The sequence below is a fragment of the Malania oleifera genome, chromosome 12 (assembly GCF_029873635.1).
Source record: "Malania oleifera isolate guangnan ecotype guangnan chromosome 12, ASM2987363v1, whole genome shotgun sequence".
In the NCBI taxonomy this organism is placed as follows: domain Eukaryota; kingdom Viridiplantae; phylum Streptophyta; class Magnoliopsida; order Santalales; family Ximeniaceae; genus Malania; species Malania oleifera.
Genome location: NC_080428.1, coordinates 42,905,288 through 42,923,992, shown reverse-complemented (window position 1 = coordinate 42,923,992; position 18,705 = coordinate 42,905,288). Strand labels below are relative to the sequence as shown.

At 36.3% G+C, this 18,705-nt stretch overlaps 1 protein-coding gene across 1 annotated transcript; it reads right to left on the bottom strand.

The window, feature by feature from the left end:
• Positions 1–345: 345 nt before the first annotated feature.
• On the bottom strand, positions 346–16,734 carry LOC131144448 (exonuclease 1). The gene is made up of 16 exons (XM_058093112.1): positions 16,397–16,734; positions 15,029–15,148; positions 7,066–7,189; positions 6,750–6,887; positions 6,389–6,598; positions 5,998–6,173; positions 5,841–5,913; positions 4,237–4,360; positions 3,703–3,899; positions 3,536–3,590; positions 3,068–3,306; positions 2,929–2,980; positions 2,513–2,754; positions 2,382–2,433; positions 952–1,174; positions 346–861 (listed from the first exon to the last, which is right to left on the bottom strand). Exons 1-16 carry the CDS (start codon positions 16,555–16,557, stop codon positions 783–785), a joined length of 2,265 nt encoding a protein of 754 aa, XP_057949095.1. The 5' UTR covers positions 16,558–16,734; the 3' UTR covers positions 346–782.
• Positions 16,735–18,705: the final 1,971 nt, after the last annotated feature.

The window sequence follows — 18,705 nt, the reverse complement described above, 5'->3', positions numbered from 1 at the left end:
CTGTTTAGCATGAGGTTAGTGATGCCTAAGAGTTATTTAGCATGATGTTAGTGGTAGATGATGTTAGTGGTGCCTATTTTTGTGCTTGTAACCGTTTGTTTTTAACCTATATAATGATCATTTCCTTATCAATGAAGTAGTAGAGTTTTCAATCCAACTTTGTTTCCCCTTGTTTTTAAATTTATCATTTTCTTCTTCCATTTTACATCAGAACCTACATGCCAGATTGAATAGCTCCATTCCATGTTAGCATAATCGGAAATTTTCCATTTATTAAAAAATAATTGTTATTATTATCAAAATGTGCTCATGAAAAATTGTTTCATTCTGGCGCAAACGTTTCCAAAACATAAAATGTACAATGTACTTCAATAATAACCAAACAAATATCTAGAATTACAACTTTTTGAGCCCTACAAAGCAAAACAATTACAGACGAATTTTCACAGTTGAATTCCACAAGGAGCTTCAAATAAATGAAAATACAAGAGCTTATATCTCAACTCACGAAAAATATTAACAATTGCAGACAGCCGCATAACCAGAAAACCAACCCATCTTGAATGATTCCAAATATAGTTAACCTAGCACAATCAAAGAATAATAATAATAATAGCAAAATAATAAGAACAAAAATTAGAAGACCAACCAGAAAAATAGCTAGTGATTGTGCCACTTATAGAGAACTAAAAGGCTATGGCCTTTTTAGTGCCAGCTGCAGCAAGAAATGGCCAACACAAATGGTCAACCAACAGAAAGTTCAAGTTAAATACTATCCAAAGTTAGCCTCTGCGAGATACTGAGTCACTCCGGTTATTTGGTTGATAAGCAAACTTGCTTAAATCCATGCCAACAGTTGACCTGAAATGAATAGATTCCAAATCTCAGAAAAAGGAATCTCCAGTTGAGTTTCTAAGGCGATAATGTTGGCAACAGGGTGAGTTATATTACCTATTAACACAATAGTTCTGCACATCCTTAAGAGGAGCACGGAGGCCACTTGCACGAGAACCAGATGAAGAGAATCTAAATGATGATATTACAGAAACAAATTTTTCCATTGACTTCTCTGCTATGTCAGAATAATTGCCTAAATGAGCAATGTCACACCCAAATTTTCCTTCTTGTGCTTTTGCCTCCATAAATGTGTCATCAGAGTCAGCAATGCAGTCGTCTGAAGGAAGAACCCATGATATAAAGAGAACAAAGTAAACCAATCAAAACTGAGGAAACTTTAATTTGAACAAGAAATTCAAATGGAAAATGCAGAGGAAACATTAAACACATGAAAACTATTGTTTACACTGGTAAAGTAAGATTTAAAAAGATAGACTAAAAGATAGCCAAAAAATCCAAACATGATTAAGAATAACCTGCTACAACCGTAAAAGCAAGTTTAAAGGAAAATGCTAACCCACAGGCCACAAGCGAACATGGCATTTGAACAAAAAAATAAAAAAATGCAGTTTCTGTTTTTTTATTATTTAAAGTTATGCATCTGCAAATCAATAATTCAATTAAAGAAAAAATTGCATATTTAAATATAGTGATCCTTCTAAATGAGTACAGATTAATGCAGACTAACATTTTGATCATTTGGACACAACATGGAACTGGCAAGTAAGTGACTTTAAGATTTGCAGCCATAAAGTTTGCATCAAACGTGAGGATCTAAAAATCAAGGTCCATTCAAAGTATTTTATAAATCTCAGAAAGCAGTGGCAACCAACTTCTTCTAAGCTATTCTAGAGAAATTCACAAATCTTCCACAAAAAATATAGGCCAACATTGTGTGGCCATCACTTGTGCAAGACAGCTGTCAAAATTATTTTGCATTGACTAGGCAATCTGACCCCCAATTCACCCATAAATTTTTCCAAACAGGTTGCTTTCAGGTCATCTAAATTCAAATGCTGGCAAACCTGCTGAGGAATTCCAATCCATTTGCATTATTTAAAGTCTTAATTACAATGTTCTTGAATACTTTACTATTTCTTGTACTTTCTGGTACAAACAGGTTGGGGATCCATTAATGGCTAGCTACCCGGCCCCTTGTAAACCAGTAGTTCTATTCTGCACCAACTAAAATGGCACATAGTTAGAATTCAGCGATGTTTTCTGAAAAAATGAATACAGCAATCCCAATATTCTTTTTCTATGAAGAACCAAGGCACTACACTAAGCCACTATTATGCTAATATGCATTAGGATGAATCTCAAAGTCTAGTATGAAGTTTCATAAAAGAATGATTAACTTAGTTCCCATCTGATAAGCACTTCAGGAATATTTTTCTTGCTTTAAAGAGAAATATCAATGCAACTATTACTCCCAACGGTCCAAAGCAAGTTAGAATACTCTAAAAACTCCAATTGACACATACTTTTGCTGGGATAAGATGCATCAGTTTGCACAAACTTGGCTTTCTTATTTTCCTGAAGCAGATAAATAAGGTGTTAGATATTTAAAAAATTAAACTAAAACAAAATTTAAACAGTAAGCAAAAGTACATACTGCCTGAGCACTGTTGATTGGAGGGGTCTTCCTTTTCGTAAATTTGCCTTCAAAACAGTATTTCTCTAAAGAACTCTCAGGAATGGGGTTCTGACTATTCTCATTTGCATCAGCAGCTATTTCTCTCTCAACCAAGAGCTTTTCCGCTTTATTATCAATGTCTTCATCAACAAACTTATGCTGAAAGTAAGAGCTCACAATAGCCTTTCTCTCATCTGTTCTCATTTTGCCATCAATTGCATCTGAGACATTATTACGTATTCAGATATAAGTAGAATTTCATAAGCTCAGAAGTAACATATCTTCTTCTCTGTGGTGGGTTGAATAGTGGACCGGGGGAGGGAGTGCGAGGACAACTTTAAAAAAGACTATAATTTCCCAATTAGAATAGACTAAAAACTCTAACAGGCACTTACTTTTGCTGGGATAAGATGCATCAGTTTGCACAAACTTGGCTGCCTCATTTTCCTGAAGCAGATAAAACAAATAAAAAGGTGTAGGATATTTAGAAGATAGAACTAAAATAAGAACTCAACAGTAAGCAAGAGCACATACTGCCTGAATACTGTTGATCTGAGTGGTTTTCCTTTTCATGAATGTGCCTTTGTAACAGTATTTCTCTAAAGAAGTACTCTCAGGAATTGTATTCTCGACTGCATCAGCAGCAACTTCGTTCTCAACCAAGAGCTTTTCTTTCTTCTTGTCAACAATCTCATTTACAGACTTACGCTGAAAGTATGAACTCCTCACAACAACCTTTCTGTTATCTGTTCTCATCTTGCCCTCAATTGCATCTGCGACATTATTATTTTCACTCTTTAGGAAATGCCAGAAAAGATATTGTATTTCATGCATGGATTTTTGCAGCGAAGCAAGCTCTGAACTTCGCATAGCTCCCATTGTGTCTTTCAAATCTTTTAATTGCACTTAATTCGTGAGCATATAAGAGATTGATCAATAGTTTCATGGCCAACTGTATGTGCGTGCGTGTGTGTGTGTGTGTGTAGAAACTTCCATCCTTACCACGACTCGGAGATCCCAACTTCTCAAAAACATTAGGGTTAGCACCATCTTCCACCTAAAAAAGGAAAAGAGTATTATTGAGATAATACAGAGTACAATTTGGCATCTTTTTGAGTACCGAATCATATTCAGTAGAATTTCATCATTGGCCCCATTAAATAACTCACAGAATTTTTAGAAAGAGATGCATTGTCCAAGTTTTCAGAGTTAAGCAAGGACACTGGTGAGCAGTTTGCTTTAGAAGCAGCAGTCTTCTCAGTAGCATATTCCCCTTCACAGGGAGAAAATCCATTCACCGGATTTGTATCCTTGGGTGTGATTTGAGGGGCCCGGAATTTTCTTTTTGCTTCAAGGGATGCAAAGCCTTAAAGCATTAAGGGAAAACAAGTGGTTAAAGAAGAAACCAAAAACTGAAAACTTAGAAATGCAAATCAAATTAGATTCTGCATGCTCCCATCATCAGTCACAAGTGACTGAACCTCAAACAGCATCAGCAGACGTGAAAATAAGGTATACTCCTCGTTTCTAGAGGAATAGGCAGGCTTCCCTGCATCTTTCTTTAGGTTGAAGTATGGAACAAGGAAATTAACTGCCATTGGATAAAAAATGTTCATTCACTGAAGGATAAAATAAACAGAAACCAAAATAACATCATAAAAAGCCAAAAAAAAAAATATGGTCTTTAACAAATAGTTGGATACAGAAGTAATTAGTCAGGAGATTCTTCTGCACAGGCAAATCCAGTTTCTTCCTTTCGCTTTCAGGTTTAAAACTCTCAAGCTGGTAAGCTTGATCAAGCACCACCCCAGTGGTTACATTCTGCCCCTGTCGGTCAAAAAAGGCAGATGATTCAAGCACATTGGAAGGTAGTCAAAGGTAAGACTACAAGATAAATGTAATCAGATGATGTGATCAATTCATTGAAGTCCAAATCAATCACTAGATGCCCAGTAAAGAGTAAATATCACAGCATGACACTATCTTATATGGTCTATCGTACAATTGCACAAATTTGCAGTGTAATAATTTTGCCTGCTACTTCAACATCATTTTCAATGCCCAGCCCAATCACCAGCCCTTGAGATTTCACCATGTTCATGGACGTAAATTGCATGCGATGCTTACAGAACTCAAAAGTAGTTCCATGACACCAAAATGCTTGAAAATCTATAAATAAAAAAAAACTCCTTTTTGGGGTGAAAACAGAAGTAATTTGCAAGAGGGAACAGATAATTTGGTCATGAATCTTTGCATTATTGTTATTTTCAACTTCTTTAAGAAATTTCTCCCTTCAGAATGTTTATTTTCTGCTAGGATCAACTTCTCAACACATCGTCAAAAATGCACTGCAGCCGACATGTGGCACAGACACAATATCATACCAATACGGCAATTCAAAAAATTTCAGAAAACATGCAACAACACAGCAGGGATATATCAATTATTTAATTTTAAAAATAAATATTTATACATATTTATTATTGATGTTTCCCTTTAGATGTAAAGTAGTGAGGCAAAGTAAATTCATGTTGAATTATAAGCATTATGCATGCACATTCTAACAAAAAATTTCAATTGCATTCATTCTCAGCACTCATATTTCATAATTTGATATTACACATCCATAAAGTACCGTCATATTTATAACATGATCAGAATGTATCATCAACAATGAAAATACATTCATTAATGCAAAACCAGGCAACGAGCAATAAGGAACAAGCAAATATTTGACCAAGAACAAGTAATAATCTAGAAACAAAATACAAGAAAAACATAGAAAACAAGTCAGGGTTCAAAAGGCTTTAGGCTGTGTCAGGAAGTGTCAATCATGTCAGATTTATTGTCTGACACATATCAGACACATTTCCATCTGTGTTGGGTGCATGTTGGTGTCTTAAATGTGTCAGACACTGAAAAGTTTCTTGGAGTCGGATGCTTACCGCTCATTGTTTTCTCCAGTGCAATATATATATATATATATATATATATACAGATATATGTAGATATACATATATATGTATTCTCTGGTAACAGAAATGGCTTGACAATTATTCATCCAAGTCATTTGTTTTATTGCTGCTAAGTTGAATATGAAGAGTTGACACTGGCATTGCACATGGTCACATATAACTAAGTTAACAATTACGAAAAAAAATTCAATATTCTAGAATAAGGGAGCAAATAAGGTTTGGAGAACCAATTACATATTTCATAATACATAAAAAGATATAGCTATTGCAGATTCACAATATAAAAAATAAAAAAATAATCCCATAAAAGGGGGGAGAATAAAAAAAGGTACCTGGAACAACATTTTGGTGAATGGATCAAGATCACCTTTTGCTATTCCCTTCGCTATATGTTGAGGGAGCAATGTGTCACCGGTTAAGGAATGATCATAAATATTTTCAATGATAGAGATAAATTTAATCTCATAGATGATTCTACATCAAGGATATGGGCCTAAGAAGTCTAAATCATCACCACTGTCATCAGACAGGTCAGACAAATGAACAATATCTTCAGTGATTGGATCATAAACTCGTTGATGCTGAAAAGTCCATATAGCCTTTTTAAATGATTCCTCATAAAGAGGAGGAACTGAGGCAATGCTGTATCTCAAGTGTTTAATAACCTGGAATTAGCATTGGTATATATTCCATGTCAGTCGCCTATTAGCAGGAACACAATGGAGTAAGGATACAAAACTGTAACCTATTCGGGAGAAAAGCACACAGATACATATATTGTGACTCAATGAAGCCCTGCAAACAAATTGACAATGGCATGTCCTCCTTTTGGTGGTCTGCCTAGTAAAATCCAGTATCTAGTGCACTAGCAATTAATCACCTTGTCATAGCTTTTAAACTTCTTAATAAGTGCATGAGCCCTCTTCAAGCCCATTCCTGGCAATGATTGCAAATAGTCACAGCCACTTAAAATGCACATCTCAAGAAGCATCTGCTTGGTGAATCCAGTAAAATTTATCTCCTTGTTTTGGTGGAGCATAGAATACCGAAACTCAACACCCTGCCCAAACTTGTCCATCTTGAAGATAATCTGGATTTTTTGAAAGAATTAAAACAAGCCAAATGACAAGCATACAGTGTTAGCCAAAGAAAAATAGTTCCACATTAGTGTAACAAATACAAATCCAAACAAACAATTGGAGGAGACTAAATTTTGAATGATCAGTTAACAGATAACTCACTCTTGGACAACCAAAGGGTATTAAGTCAGAGTCTTCAGTGATAACTGCATCAACCTGTTTACTGACTGCCAAGAAGGTCATTTGAGCATCTGCCTCATAGGGAGCCACAACATAGCAAACATTCTCCTGTTTTAAGACCTTTCATGCACAACCATGTCAATACAAGGATAACATCATCCAGATTCCCAAAACAAAGGGAACTATAAAAATTCATGGTACCTATTAAGAATTCTGAGGAAATCCTAACAAATCATTATTATATTCCTACCATAAAGTGAGCATACAATGCTTCACAAAGCCAACATATGTTCCTTACTTGGATTAGTTCATGGGCAAGTGAAGGAGAGATATCAACAGCCTTCTGGTAGCACTCAAAAGCAGCAGCAGAATTACCATTTGACTCATGTTCAATAGCACGTGCAAGATTTTCTCTCCTCACCCTGCATTAGTTCTTCACTCAGATACTGAAATTAACAAAGCATCATTTATATTATAATGGGTAATATGAATGCTATGCCATGCCGCATTCAGAACTCTCATTCGCAGTCTCCCCAAACCCACAAAGGAGGATAATTACACTGGGTTGAAGGTTAATCTGGGCCTGACCTGGCCAGACTGCCCCAGCCAAATAGTTGGGTGAGCCTTGGCATCCAAAAAAAAGATCACCCATAGGCCCAATACCACTCAACCTGACTTAGCCTTACCATTTTAGGGCCAGGCCAGGGTTTTAATTAAAATTTGTATCCCTCAGCCCATATGCATGTAAACTATAGAAATTTAAATATATCTTTATATATTGTCATCTGCTATCATATATTTATGTTTAAACATCATGCATGACCCACCCAGCCTCAAAGGAATTCCTTCTAGAGCCTGTTGAATCTTTTTTAATGGATTCCATCATTTCATTAATCATACCAAGTAACAAGCTAATGAACTGCCTTCCTTTCTGAAACTCCTCATGGAAGACAAAGGCCAATTGCATCCCAGGAGTTCAGCAACCACCAGAACCACCTGTCATCTATGACCAGGTCTGGTTCTAGGCCCTGGAAAAGCCCCAGCCTCATGAGGATCTCATATATACATACACGCATACAGACACAAACACACAAGTATATATTAACTGGCTGAGCCAGCAAGGTCTAGATTGCTTGCAGGATGTTTCCCCAGAAGAGTTCCCTTCATCCCACATCAGAAAATCATTTTGGTTTTATTCTGGTAGATCAGCTACCAAAGCAATATATCTATCCAGAAGATTAATGGAAAAATTTATGGAAAAGTATGTAGTAGGCATATAGATGTCATTAAGGATATGTGCAATATAGTAAAGACTAGTGTTAGTACTATAAATGGAATCTAGAGAATTTCCAATCACAATATGTGTACATCAAGGCTTTAAGTCCTTATCTTTTTGCATTAATGATGGATGAACTTACTATAGGCATCCAAATTGAGGTTGGTGTAGTTGGTTGCGGATGATATTCTCTTGATTGATGAAATTAGAAATTGAGTAGAAATAAGACTGAAATATAAATTTACCCATTTTAGAAGAATATTAGAGAAAAGACTAACTTGATGGTCAAAAATTTGTTTACACTGACAGATTTCAATACCTGATCTTTTACGCAATCTAAAGGAGAAATTGAAGACAATGCAATACATAGAGTTTTTTTTATTAAAAAAAAAAAGGCATCCCCGGACCATGAGGCTCCCCGCTTTGCGAGGGTAAGGGAACGTTGTCACAGTGTACGCAGCTTACCCCTACTTTTATGCAGAGAGGCTGTTTCCTTAGACTTGAACCCATGACTAAAACCAGTCACAAAGGAGCAACCTTACCATTGAATATAGAGTTAAAGCACATCGAGTAAAATGGAGAAGTGCTTTGAGTGTGTTGTGTCATTGTATAATACCCTAAAAACTAAAGTAAAGTTCTAGGACAGCCATAATACTAGTATCCTATATGAATCAAAATGTTGGGCAACTAAGAAAAAAAGATGTCCAAAAAGTTATTAAAATGAGAATGCTAAGGTGGATGAGTGGTATAACTCTAAAAGATAAATTAAGAAATAAAGATATTTGTGATAAGTTAGGGGATAGAACATGTGGAAGATAAGATAACGGAAGGAAGGTGAGGCAGGCAGCATAATGGAATTGCTGCCAAGGGAGAAATTAGAAGAAATAGTGGGGAGATTGCGAGGGGAAGAACAAGAAGAAAGAAGTGAGAAGAAAGAAGAAAGAAGAAATGAGGAAGGGGATGCAATTGGAGAAAGAACAAACATTCAACTCTCAATTCAAGTTCAACAATAACCACATTCAACTCTCAATTCAAGTTCAACAATAACCACCTCTTACATGGCTTTCTCACAACACTTATAAGAAAGCCTAAATGCAATAAATTACACACATACCCCTGAAGATACATGAACTTACAAACGAACTCCTAAGATACACAAGTATTATAAGCAAACCCCCAAAACACACTATCCTATTACAAGAAACTAATAAACATAATAAACTACTAATTAACTAAGCTAATTTGGGTTTAGGGCCCAACAATCTGTTAGGACCAGAGGAGCCTATGGGTGAGCTTGATACACATGAGTGAGCCCATGGGCCCAATCATGTATATAAGCACCCATCATCCACTCAATTTTTCCAATGTGGGACAAACTCACAAGTGGAATCCTCAACAATCTCTCTCTCACTTGTGAGTTCCAACTGCTCCCCCATGAACAAAAACCGTCTCCCTTTTGGAAGTACGTTGACTTTTTGAGTCCTATCTCGTTTTGGTAATGACAAATACAAAGTTTTTAATGTTTTCCGAACTTGTGTGCAGGTTCAGTCTTGCACGTTTTGGCAAAATCATATGGCGTCACATGGAGACTTGAAGGGAAAAATGACCCAAAGTGTTTAATTTATTTGTATTATATTTCATTTCAGGTCTATAATATTAATTATCTATTGGTCTGTAATAATTAATGCATGACATGCATGGTAAAATCTATAAGCTCAAGACCATAGATGGACATTAGGGATCACCCTTCAATCGACCGGCGCCGGATTTTTTCGGTCGGCTCTCAAAAGACTTAGACTGACCTTAGGGCTCATAAATTATGCAAGAAAATGTTCCCTATTAACTTAAAATTAATCATCATATGAATAGGGACAACCTTATAAAGAGAATAGGACCGAAATGCACAAAAAAGGCATCTTCGGCCGACCAAACTTTTACACGCAAAATCTTTCAGTCGATTGAACCTCCACCGGGTCAATAGTTTGACCCTTCGGTCGACCGACCACAAAATGAGCTGCAACGCTCTAGTCGACCGAACTAACACGTGGAGAGATCCTAACTGCCCGATCGACCGAACTCTTAGTACAAAAATTGTCTGGTCGACCGAACACCAAAGTTCGGTCAACCGAACCCAAAACGGTCGACCAAACCTCAGACGGTTCAAAATCGCCTTTGCACGGTCGACCGAACCTGTAGTTCAAAAATCCCCAAATCGACCGAACTTAGTGAGATGGTCGACCAAACCATAAAAATGGTTGACCAATCCTCTCGGGTTGTCAAATTTTTTACCGAGTTAAATGGGGTTAATTTTCTTAAACAGTTTTAAAACAAATTTAATAATTACCCCTATGTCCCCAACGGTCAAAATTTGGGCATCTCTATATATATGTCCTCATTTGCCCTAATTAAGTGTTGATTAGCAAATAGGATTAACCAAAAATCCTCTCAAATTTCCTAAGCCCTATTTGTTCATTCAAACCCCATACTCTTTATTTTGCTATTCCCTTGATAGATCAAGTTCCCAAGAGTGTTATTGAGTGATTCATATTGCTAAAACTCTCCTTGCATGCATTGATTGTTATTTTCATTGAGAGTTCTTAGCTAGGGTTCTTCCCCCGATTTAAATAATAAATCTTTGAGTGGGAATACCCTTACAGCTAATGAGTCTTTGCATCTTGATTGCAAGACTCATCAAGCTTGTGATATTTGATTTGCAAAAATATTTTTACACAAGCTTATACATTTTCAAATATCTTTTGAGCTATTAATTTTGAGAAAATCTTATTTGAGATATTTTTGAATATTATTGTTAGAACACTTTGAAACTTGTGGTGATTGATTTACATTGATTGTTTGTTTCAAAGTTTGCTTGGAAATACACTCTAGATCTTAACTGTTGATTTACATTAACTTGAGTGTTATTACACACATATTTGCACTGAGCTTATAGTTCCTATCTGTTTGAGGTGCATTGATTAGTGCTTGTACTAAATCAGTACATAGTCTACTTAGTTAACAAGCATTTATTTGTACGCCAAATTTTTATATTTGTTGTATTCCAAGCATGGGCCTGAAGAGGGAGACTAGCTCTGTTGAATAGTTCCAGATTGGCGTAGATCCAATTAGGAAAGCTAGGTGCACAATCCTGGTAAGGTGCGATTGTTGTTGAGGTCAGACCCGCTAATTGACCTGATTGTAAACAGTGCCACTTCACCCGTTAAGTGAGCATTAGTGGAATCCTCATACTTGTGAACTAGAGGCGGGGACGTAGGCACAGTTGACCGAACCCCGCTAACATATCGTGTGTGCACTTTACTTTTCCGTAATTTATTTTCTGCACGTATATGTTATTTTATGAATGTTGCACATGATTTAATTTATGCATATTATCTACGCATTTGGGTTTATGTGTATATAGAAAGACTCTAAGTTGTGAAATACTGCTGTTGGATTAGCTAAACCTATGACAAAATTTTAAATACCCAATTCACCCCCCCCCCCTCTTGGGAATACACCAAGGTTAACAAGGTAAGTCCAATTCTCCAACAGCTGCTCAAGTGGGCCTTACCACTGGCATCTTACGCACGTCGGATTGCATTCCACGTGCCTCCGAACCAATCCTATCTCTCACGTCTTGACCCTATTCAGATCCATCCGCAGCCTAGATGATCCTTATTGGCCTCGGCCACACACTTGATCCTCCAACTATTAGCACATCAGAAGAATTAGCTTCACCTCTCGACTTTTTACGATGTTGCTCACCCAGAGTTACGAACTGTCGGCTCTGATACCACTTTTTTAGGACCAGAGGAGCCCATAGGTGGGCTTGATACACAGGGGTGAACACTAACTTAACCCAAAAGTTTAAGCCTATTGGGTCTTGGGCCCTAGGCCCAACCATATATATAAGCACCCATCATTCACTCAATTTTTCCAATGTGAGACAAACTCACAAGTGGAATTCTCAACACAATCCCTTGCCCCACTTATTTGAAATTGACCGACAAATTAGGTCAAAATGATCCATCCAAATACATGCTTCATGCCCTACATCAATTCCCTCCTTCCAAAAAGAACTGAACTCCATCAAAGTTGGGAAAAACACCAAGGAGTCCATGATCATGAAAATCATCTTGAATCATAAGAAAGGAAATATGCTTCAATTTGGTGAATGGAAAAGCCCAAGATGGCATCAACTTATGCTTCTTGTCAATAGAGAAGGAATAAAAATTTTCATAGGCGTCATGCTTAACCTTCCTATCAAACAACCATGGACAACCTAAAAGGATATGACAAATCTTGAGAGGAAGGATATTGCATTGCACTATCTCCACAATTGATCCAATCTTGAGAGTAAGTAAGCAACAATCATGGACCTTCAAGGTGGTATAGTTCACTCAAGCAATTTCGTACAGATCGGATTTGGTTCAACTTCCAATTTAACTTCTTCACAACTTCTTGCAACTACTTGTACAACTACCGGGATCAACAATCGAAGTACAAGGTTATTAATGACAAATAACTTAAGCATGAGAGATGCTAGTTCGTCTCCAATCTTCTTTTTATTGAACTATGTGGGAAAAGAGTATATATTGAAGTTTCCAAACAGACTTTCACATTGGCATCATCATCTAATCATTTGGGATTTATTTTTCAAGCTTTCAGCGTCAATAGTTGAACACGATCGTCATCATCTTCTTCTTTTTCTACAACAACCATGACTTGGTTAGGACATTGTGCAGCTCAAATTGCTCAATGACCAAAAAGTTGACATTTGACGCACTTGATTGATGGTTGGACCGTAGAAGTTCTCCCAAAGAGTCTTCCAAGGGGTATTAGTCTGAAGTCCTTTACCCAATTTCTCAATTGACTTCTCTTGCACAACTCCACTATGTTCTTCTCAAGCCAAAGGGTTGACATAAGTCTAGAAGGATTACATACGTATCCTCCTCAATATAAGTGGCAACTTATATTGCATCTGCAAATGTAATAAGACGACATGCAACAATCTTGGAGGAAATAGAAAGCTTCAACCCTTTGTTGCACAAGCTATCTTCACATCTTCTTTCCATTCTATGTCGATACAAGTAGTCAAATGATAGGACCTACTAGCGTAATCTGTCACTGTCTTTTCTTCTTGCCTCAAATCAAAAATTTGTAGATGAAGATGCTACTGGTAACTCGAGGGTACATTGCTCCTACATGGCTTGCTTCATCTCATCCCATGTTGTAATTTCACCAAACCTCCTTCTAAAGATCTCTTGTTGTTAAAGCCACCAAAATTGAGCAATTCCTCTCAATTTCATTTGACCAAATACAACTTTCTAGCCTCATTCTTGTCATACCGTCGAATAACATAATCATCAAATCCATTAGGAGAACAATCACCAATAAAATATGAAGCTTCTAGTTTAATTCCCTTACTCAAATGATCATCGCAGCTTTCACACAACTCAAGATTGCAAGAGACAGCAGCTATACCTATTTCCTGTTTGGTAGGAAAACCAATGGGCCTCTTACCCAAGATTGCAACTTCGGTAGTTAAGCTATTCAAAGCATTAATAAATCTCCAAGGCATTCTCCATGTTTTGTACCCCACCAAACAATAATTTCACTTTTGCAGACAACTCTAACATTAGTCACCGTGCTCAATTATTTGTCACCAAGGACCCTAAACAGAATAACCAACAATTCTTGGTCTATTGATGCAAAACCACTTACCTTATTCACGATTCTTCGAGAAATATTTCACCTCTAATCCTGAGTATCATGCAGAAATTAAATGATTTCGCTTATAAAACTCACAAAATGCAGCAAGTTAATCAGATGATTGATGGTGGCAATGATAATTTATAGCTTTTGTATCAAAACATCATGCTTGCTTGTAAAATATCAAGTCCGAAATCAAAATGGCAGAATGCAGATCAAAATCTCATGAAAAAAATCCAAATGGCTAGACCAATTTATCGCGAGTCTGGAAGTTGTAGGAGATCTAGAAATGTTTTCTCAAGTACATTGCCGGCACATGAGGCGCGAGTCACTGGAAGCGAGTTTCCAATGGTGAGGTGAAGATAGACCAGTGGTGGTAATGGTGATGGTGGTGTGATAAGAAAAGCACATGAAGTTGGTGATTTTTGAGGCACAACAGCTGGAAATTTTATTGACCAGCACGTGGGACCACATGTGTGGTTAGACGATGATTAATTTAGGGGAGAAGGCCATGCAATAGTGTCTGTTTCCAGTGGGGTGAGCAGTTGCAAAAATTTTCCTGAAGAGATGTTTGAAAATTGAGTGGCACGACTGTAATTTATGGGAAATTTATATTGTATATGGTGCAAGCAAACTGGTCTTCGTGTGTCTGGTATGGCTGTGTGAGAGAATAGTACAGGGAAATTTAAGGGTAGTTATATGAAATGGAGAGAGAATTAATGAATAGAATCAAATAGAAGAGAAAGAAAAAGAAGGAAAAAGAAGGATCATGGTTTCTGCAGGATTTTGATGGCTGTAGCTTCACAGAAGGAAAATAAATGGATGGAATGAGCAGGAAAAAAAAAGGAAGAAGAAATATGAGTGAGAGGGAAAGAGAACTAAGAGAAAGAAGAGTAGATTAGGACAGAAATTAGAGAGAGAGAGAGAGAGAGAGAGAGAGAGAGAGAGAGAGAGAGAGAGGGAGAGGGAAAGAGAATTTACAGAACAGAAATTAGAGATGGTAGAACAAAAAATAGAAATATCAGAAATGGGTGCATAAGCCTTTTAGGAATTTGGTATCTTAGATTGAGACTCAAGGCACCTTTGGCATACCTTGTCTTGAGGTGAGCCTCTATTGAGCCATTTCAAGCATTGGTGCCCATTACTAGACACAAAAATTATTGCTGTATGTACAGTATTTGAGATACATTCAGAATAATGATTTAATAGCATTACATGATTGAAAGAAGCAAACCAACTGAATTGAAATGGAGCCTTTGAAAGATAACTAACACACCTCGCACGCTTGTTCTCTTGTTCAATTTTCATTGGTAGAAGGCCACCGTCAAATACAAGGACAGGTTTGACTCCATAATGCCGGAGCAAATTTACTCTGTGCATGCAATAGTCAATATGCCTGCAGGATTAGACATTGAATGTATAGCTGTCACATTTAAATTTACTTCCACAATCACGTTGACAGAAGGTATAAACACAAGCACTTCTTTCAACCTTCTATCCTCCTTCCTTTATTGAATTATTTGTGGAACGTGCTATCAGTAAAACCCTGGTGTGGTGTTGATAGTAAATATTTTTTCTTTTTCTTTTTTTTTAAAAAAAACTACATATAATTATCTGATGTCAAATCTTTATTGATTCAGTTTACCACCATAGTTCTTTATCCTTTTTCAATCAAGAAGAAATCTTGGGAAAAAAAAGAGAACAGAAATTGTTTGGATTGTGTCTTTGAGCTCCATCCATAAGAAATATTCAGCATTCTATTTCCTTTCCCTGGATATATCTAACACATAAAAAGACCCTTTATCCCATTGTGGATGTTGTTTAAGGTTGCAAAGTTTCCAGTTAAATTGGGCACAGTTCAATGGCAGTAACAATATGGGTTTGACCTATGTTGTTGGCTCACAACCAAACAACTAAACAACTTGAGCTTTTAGATCAAGTCATTGGCCACCCACAACCTAGCAGCTTAAGCTTTTAGGTCATGTAGTGACTTAAAAAGTCATCAAGGCCTCCAAGTTTCAATTTTTATTAACTGTATTTATACTATTTTGGACTGTCCTATTCTCCAAATGGGTGTTATTCATTGTTCCTTAAACTCTTCACTTGAGATCAGACTGCACATGTGGGGGAGTGTCAAGGCTTGATAATTGATAATTTGACAGACATTGTCAACAGAACAGCTTAAGCTTCTAGTTCAAATGATTACGTAGCTCAAGAGTTTTAGTTGTATTCCTTCCCGGTTTTTCTCTGTACTGAAACAAAAATATGTTTTAAAAAACAAAGCATATTGCCAACACAAGAAACACAATTGCTAGTTTCGTTCAAATTAAATAAATATTGCCATTTGTTATAAATGCTACCTACTAAGCCCTCGTTAAATTCCAATTGAAAAACAATAAAAAATGAATACAAAAAAAGGCACCAGATTGCCAACACAAGAAAAACTCTTTTTCCACACTATTGCCATCACATAAATTTAGAGAAAATACATGTTCACGCACGCACCCTTGCATATACAAAATGGAATCATATTACCAACGCAGAAAATCTACTTCCTAAAATTAAGAAAATGTAACGAAGATTTGCAACTACATTATACAAATTTTTTAGAGGAGAGATGGGGTGGGGTGGGGAATGAACGGACCTGGACGTGGGAAGTCCCTTGCATAGCTGAATGCTGCAAGATAAGGCAGCCTTGTGGAGCCAAGAGTAGGTGTCGACGGCCACAGAACAGCCCGCTAGCTCTTTGATGTGGATTGGTGCCATTATCGACTTCAACTGAGGGAGAAGCCCTTGTATCCCCATTCTTAATACTCTCCCTCGATCTCTCTCGATTTCTGTATTTCTGTCCGTCTGCAAATCAAGATCAAGGCATTAGGGTTTTAACACCTCCGTCCCCCCGAAATACCAAGAACTCCCAAATCTTGCAGCACCCATTTCTAGAGAGAGAGAGAGAGAGAGGAAATGGCGGGAAGAATTTGATAGTCCGACAGATGGGAGGGACGGAATTTTTATTTTTTTGTATTTGTTATAATTAATATATAATATTATTTATTAAATTATATAATAAATGATTTTTTACAATAAAATCATTTTATAATCATGTGCTTGATTGTACTTTATACACTATATTTCATCATATTTTTAATTATTATTTTGTTTTAACTATATTATTAATATTACATTTTATCTTATATTTTGAAGTATTAAATTTTAATATGTAATTTATTAAATATAAATTATAATTTCATATATTATAACATTACAATATAATTTATTATTTAATATAAAATAATAATATGATAAAACAACCACCATAGCATTATATTTAATTATACAATAGTATTATTCTTTTGTATATTATATCATTGTTAAAATTTACTATTATATACATATATATTTATTTATTTATTTCTATTAATAATGGCAATAATTAATATTTATCTTATTTTAAGATTATATATAATAATATAATAAATGAAATTCATACCACAATTATATCACAGCATTTTACAATTTAATACTATTCTATTATTTTTTATATGATATAGTATTATTGTTGGGGATGTGACTCATATTCTAAGTGGAACGCATGTACCGGGGGATAGTGTCGTGAAGCAAGGGACCGAGAGAAAGATGCAAGGTACAACCATAAGGGCAAACCTTCGACGATTTGGGATCTAACCATCGACAGTTTCAAGCAGTGCTGCAAGGTGTTCTTCTCGGCTTCAAAGTATCGATGGTTTCACTCGCGAACATTACGGATTTTCGAATCCGAGATCAGTAGATTGGGCTAATCGGAGGGATTTCCTTCAAAGGATTGCGACAGGAGTGTTTTAGATCAACTATAGGTCTTTTGTACGCATTAGATTTGTAGGAACCCAAACCCAGAAAAGAAAGATAAAAGAAAAGAAAATAAATAAAAATGAAAGAAAAGTAAAAAAAATAATGGAGATGGTTTGGTTCAGCACCAAACCGTTGACAGTTTGAAGCCCTCTTAGAAAATCATCGACGATTACAACAACCAAGAGCATTTTAAGTGCCAAATCATCGACAGTTTCGTCAAGTTCAAGAAAATTGTCGACGATTTCCTACGGGCCAGCTTGGCTATAAATAGAACTTAAGTCATTTTTTTTATAAAATTTCAAAACCTCTCTCTCTCTCTCTCTCTCTCTCTCTCTCTCTCTCTCTCTCTCTCTCTCTCTCTCTCTCTCTCTCTCTCTCTCTCTCTCTATGCTAGGGTTTCGACTCTTTCTCTCTCTCTCTACCGCGCGTCTCTCTCTCTCCTAAGGTCTCTTAAGGCTCCGGCTAGCCCTCTAATCATCCCCCTTGTCTTTCTCAACTTGCCGGCGGCCTTCTCCTTGCTATATTCAGGAACTGGGGAATTGTTTTAGGGAGCGGGATAAGCGATTTTTTAGGAACAAGAAAGGGGAATAGATTATGTCAGTTTTTCTTAAATTTGAACCGATTAAACTCGAGTATATGAACTCATGTATGTATATATGATTTTCTGAATGATTAAGGCATATGAAACAGATGGTTTTACTTATTATAAGTATTTGGGGAAAACCCAAAGTGGGTAGGGTTAATCATCTTTCTTTTCCTTATTAAACGGGTATTTTGATTGGAATAAAAATTATGAAGATTATTAGACCTAGTTTTCAGCAAAAATATATATTTTTCAGGCAGTTTAGTATATCATGATTTATCAATTAAAAGTCGTGTGACATGAGGTTAATTTAGTTAGTTGTATAAGTGAATCTGCGTATTACTATGGTATTATTTAGGGAAAAATGTGATTTATACAATTTTATGGAATTATTGGAAATGTGATATGACGGCTAAATGCTGGATTTTGATATGACAGCTGTATGACAGGTTTGATATGACGGTTGTATGTCAGGTTTGATATGACGGGTGTATGTCGGGTTTGATATGACAGTTGTATGTCAA

Coding starts and splice junctions, on each gene's coding strand:
- LOC131144448 (XM_058093112.1), bottom strand. CDS start 16,557: ATGGGGATACAAGGGCTTCTCCCTCAGTTGAAGTCGATAATGGCACCA. Junction 2,434..2,512: donor CAATCAACAGTGCTCAGGCA/GTATGTACTTTT, acceptor TATCTGCTTCAG/GAAAATAAGAAAGCCAAGTT. Junction 1,175..2,381: donor TGCATCTTATCCCAGCAAAA/GTATGTGTCAAT, acceptor TTCTTCCTTCAG/ACGACTGCATTGCTGACTCT.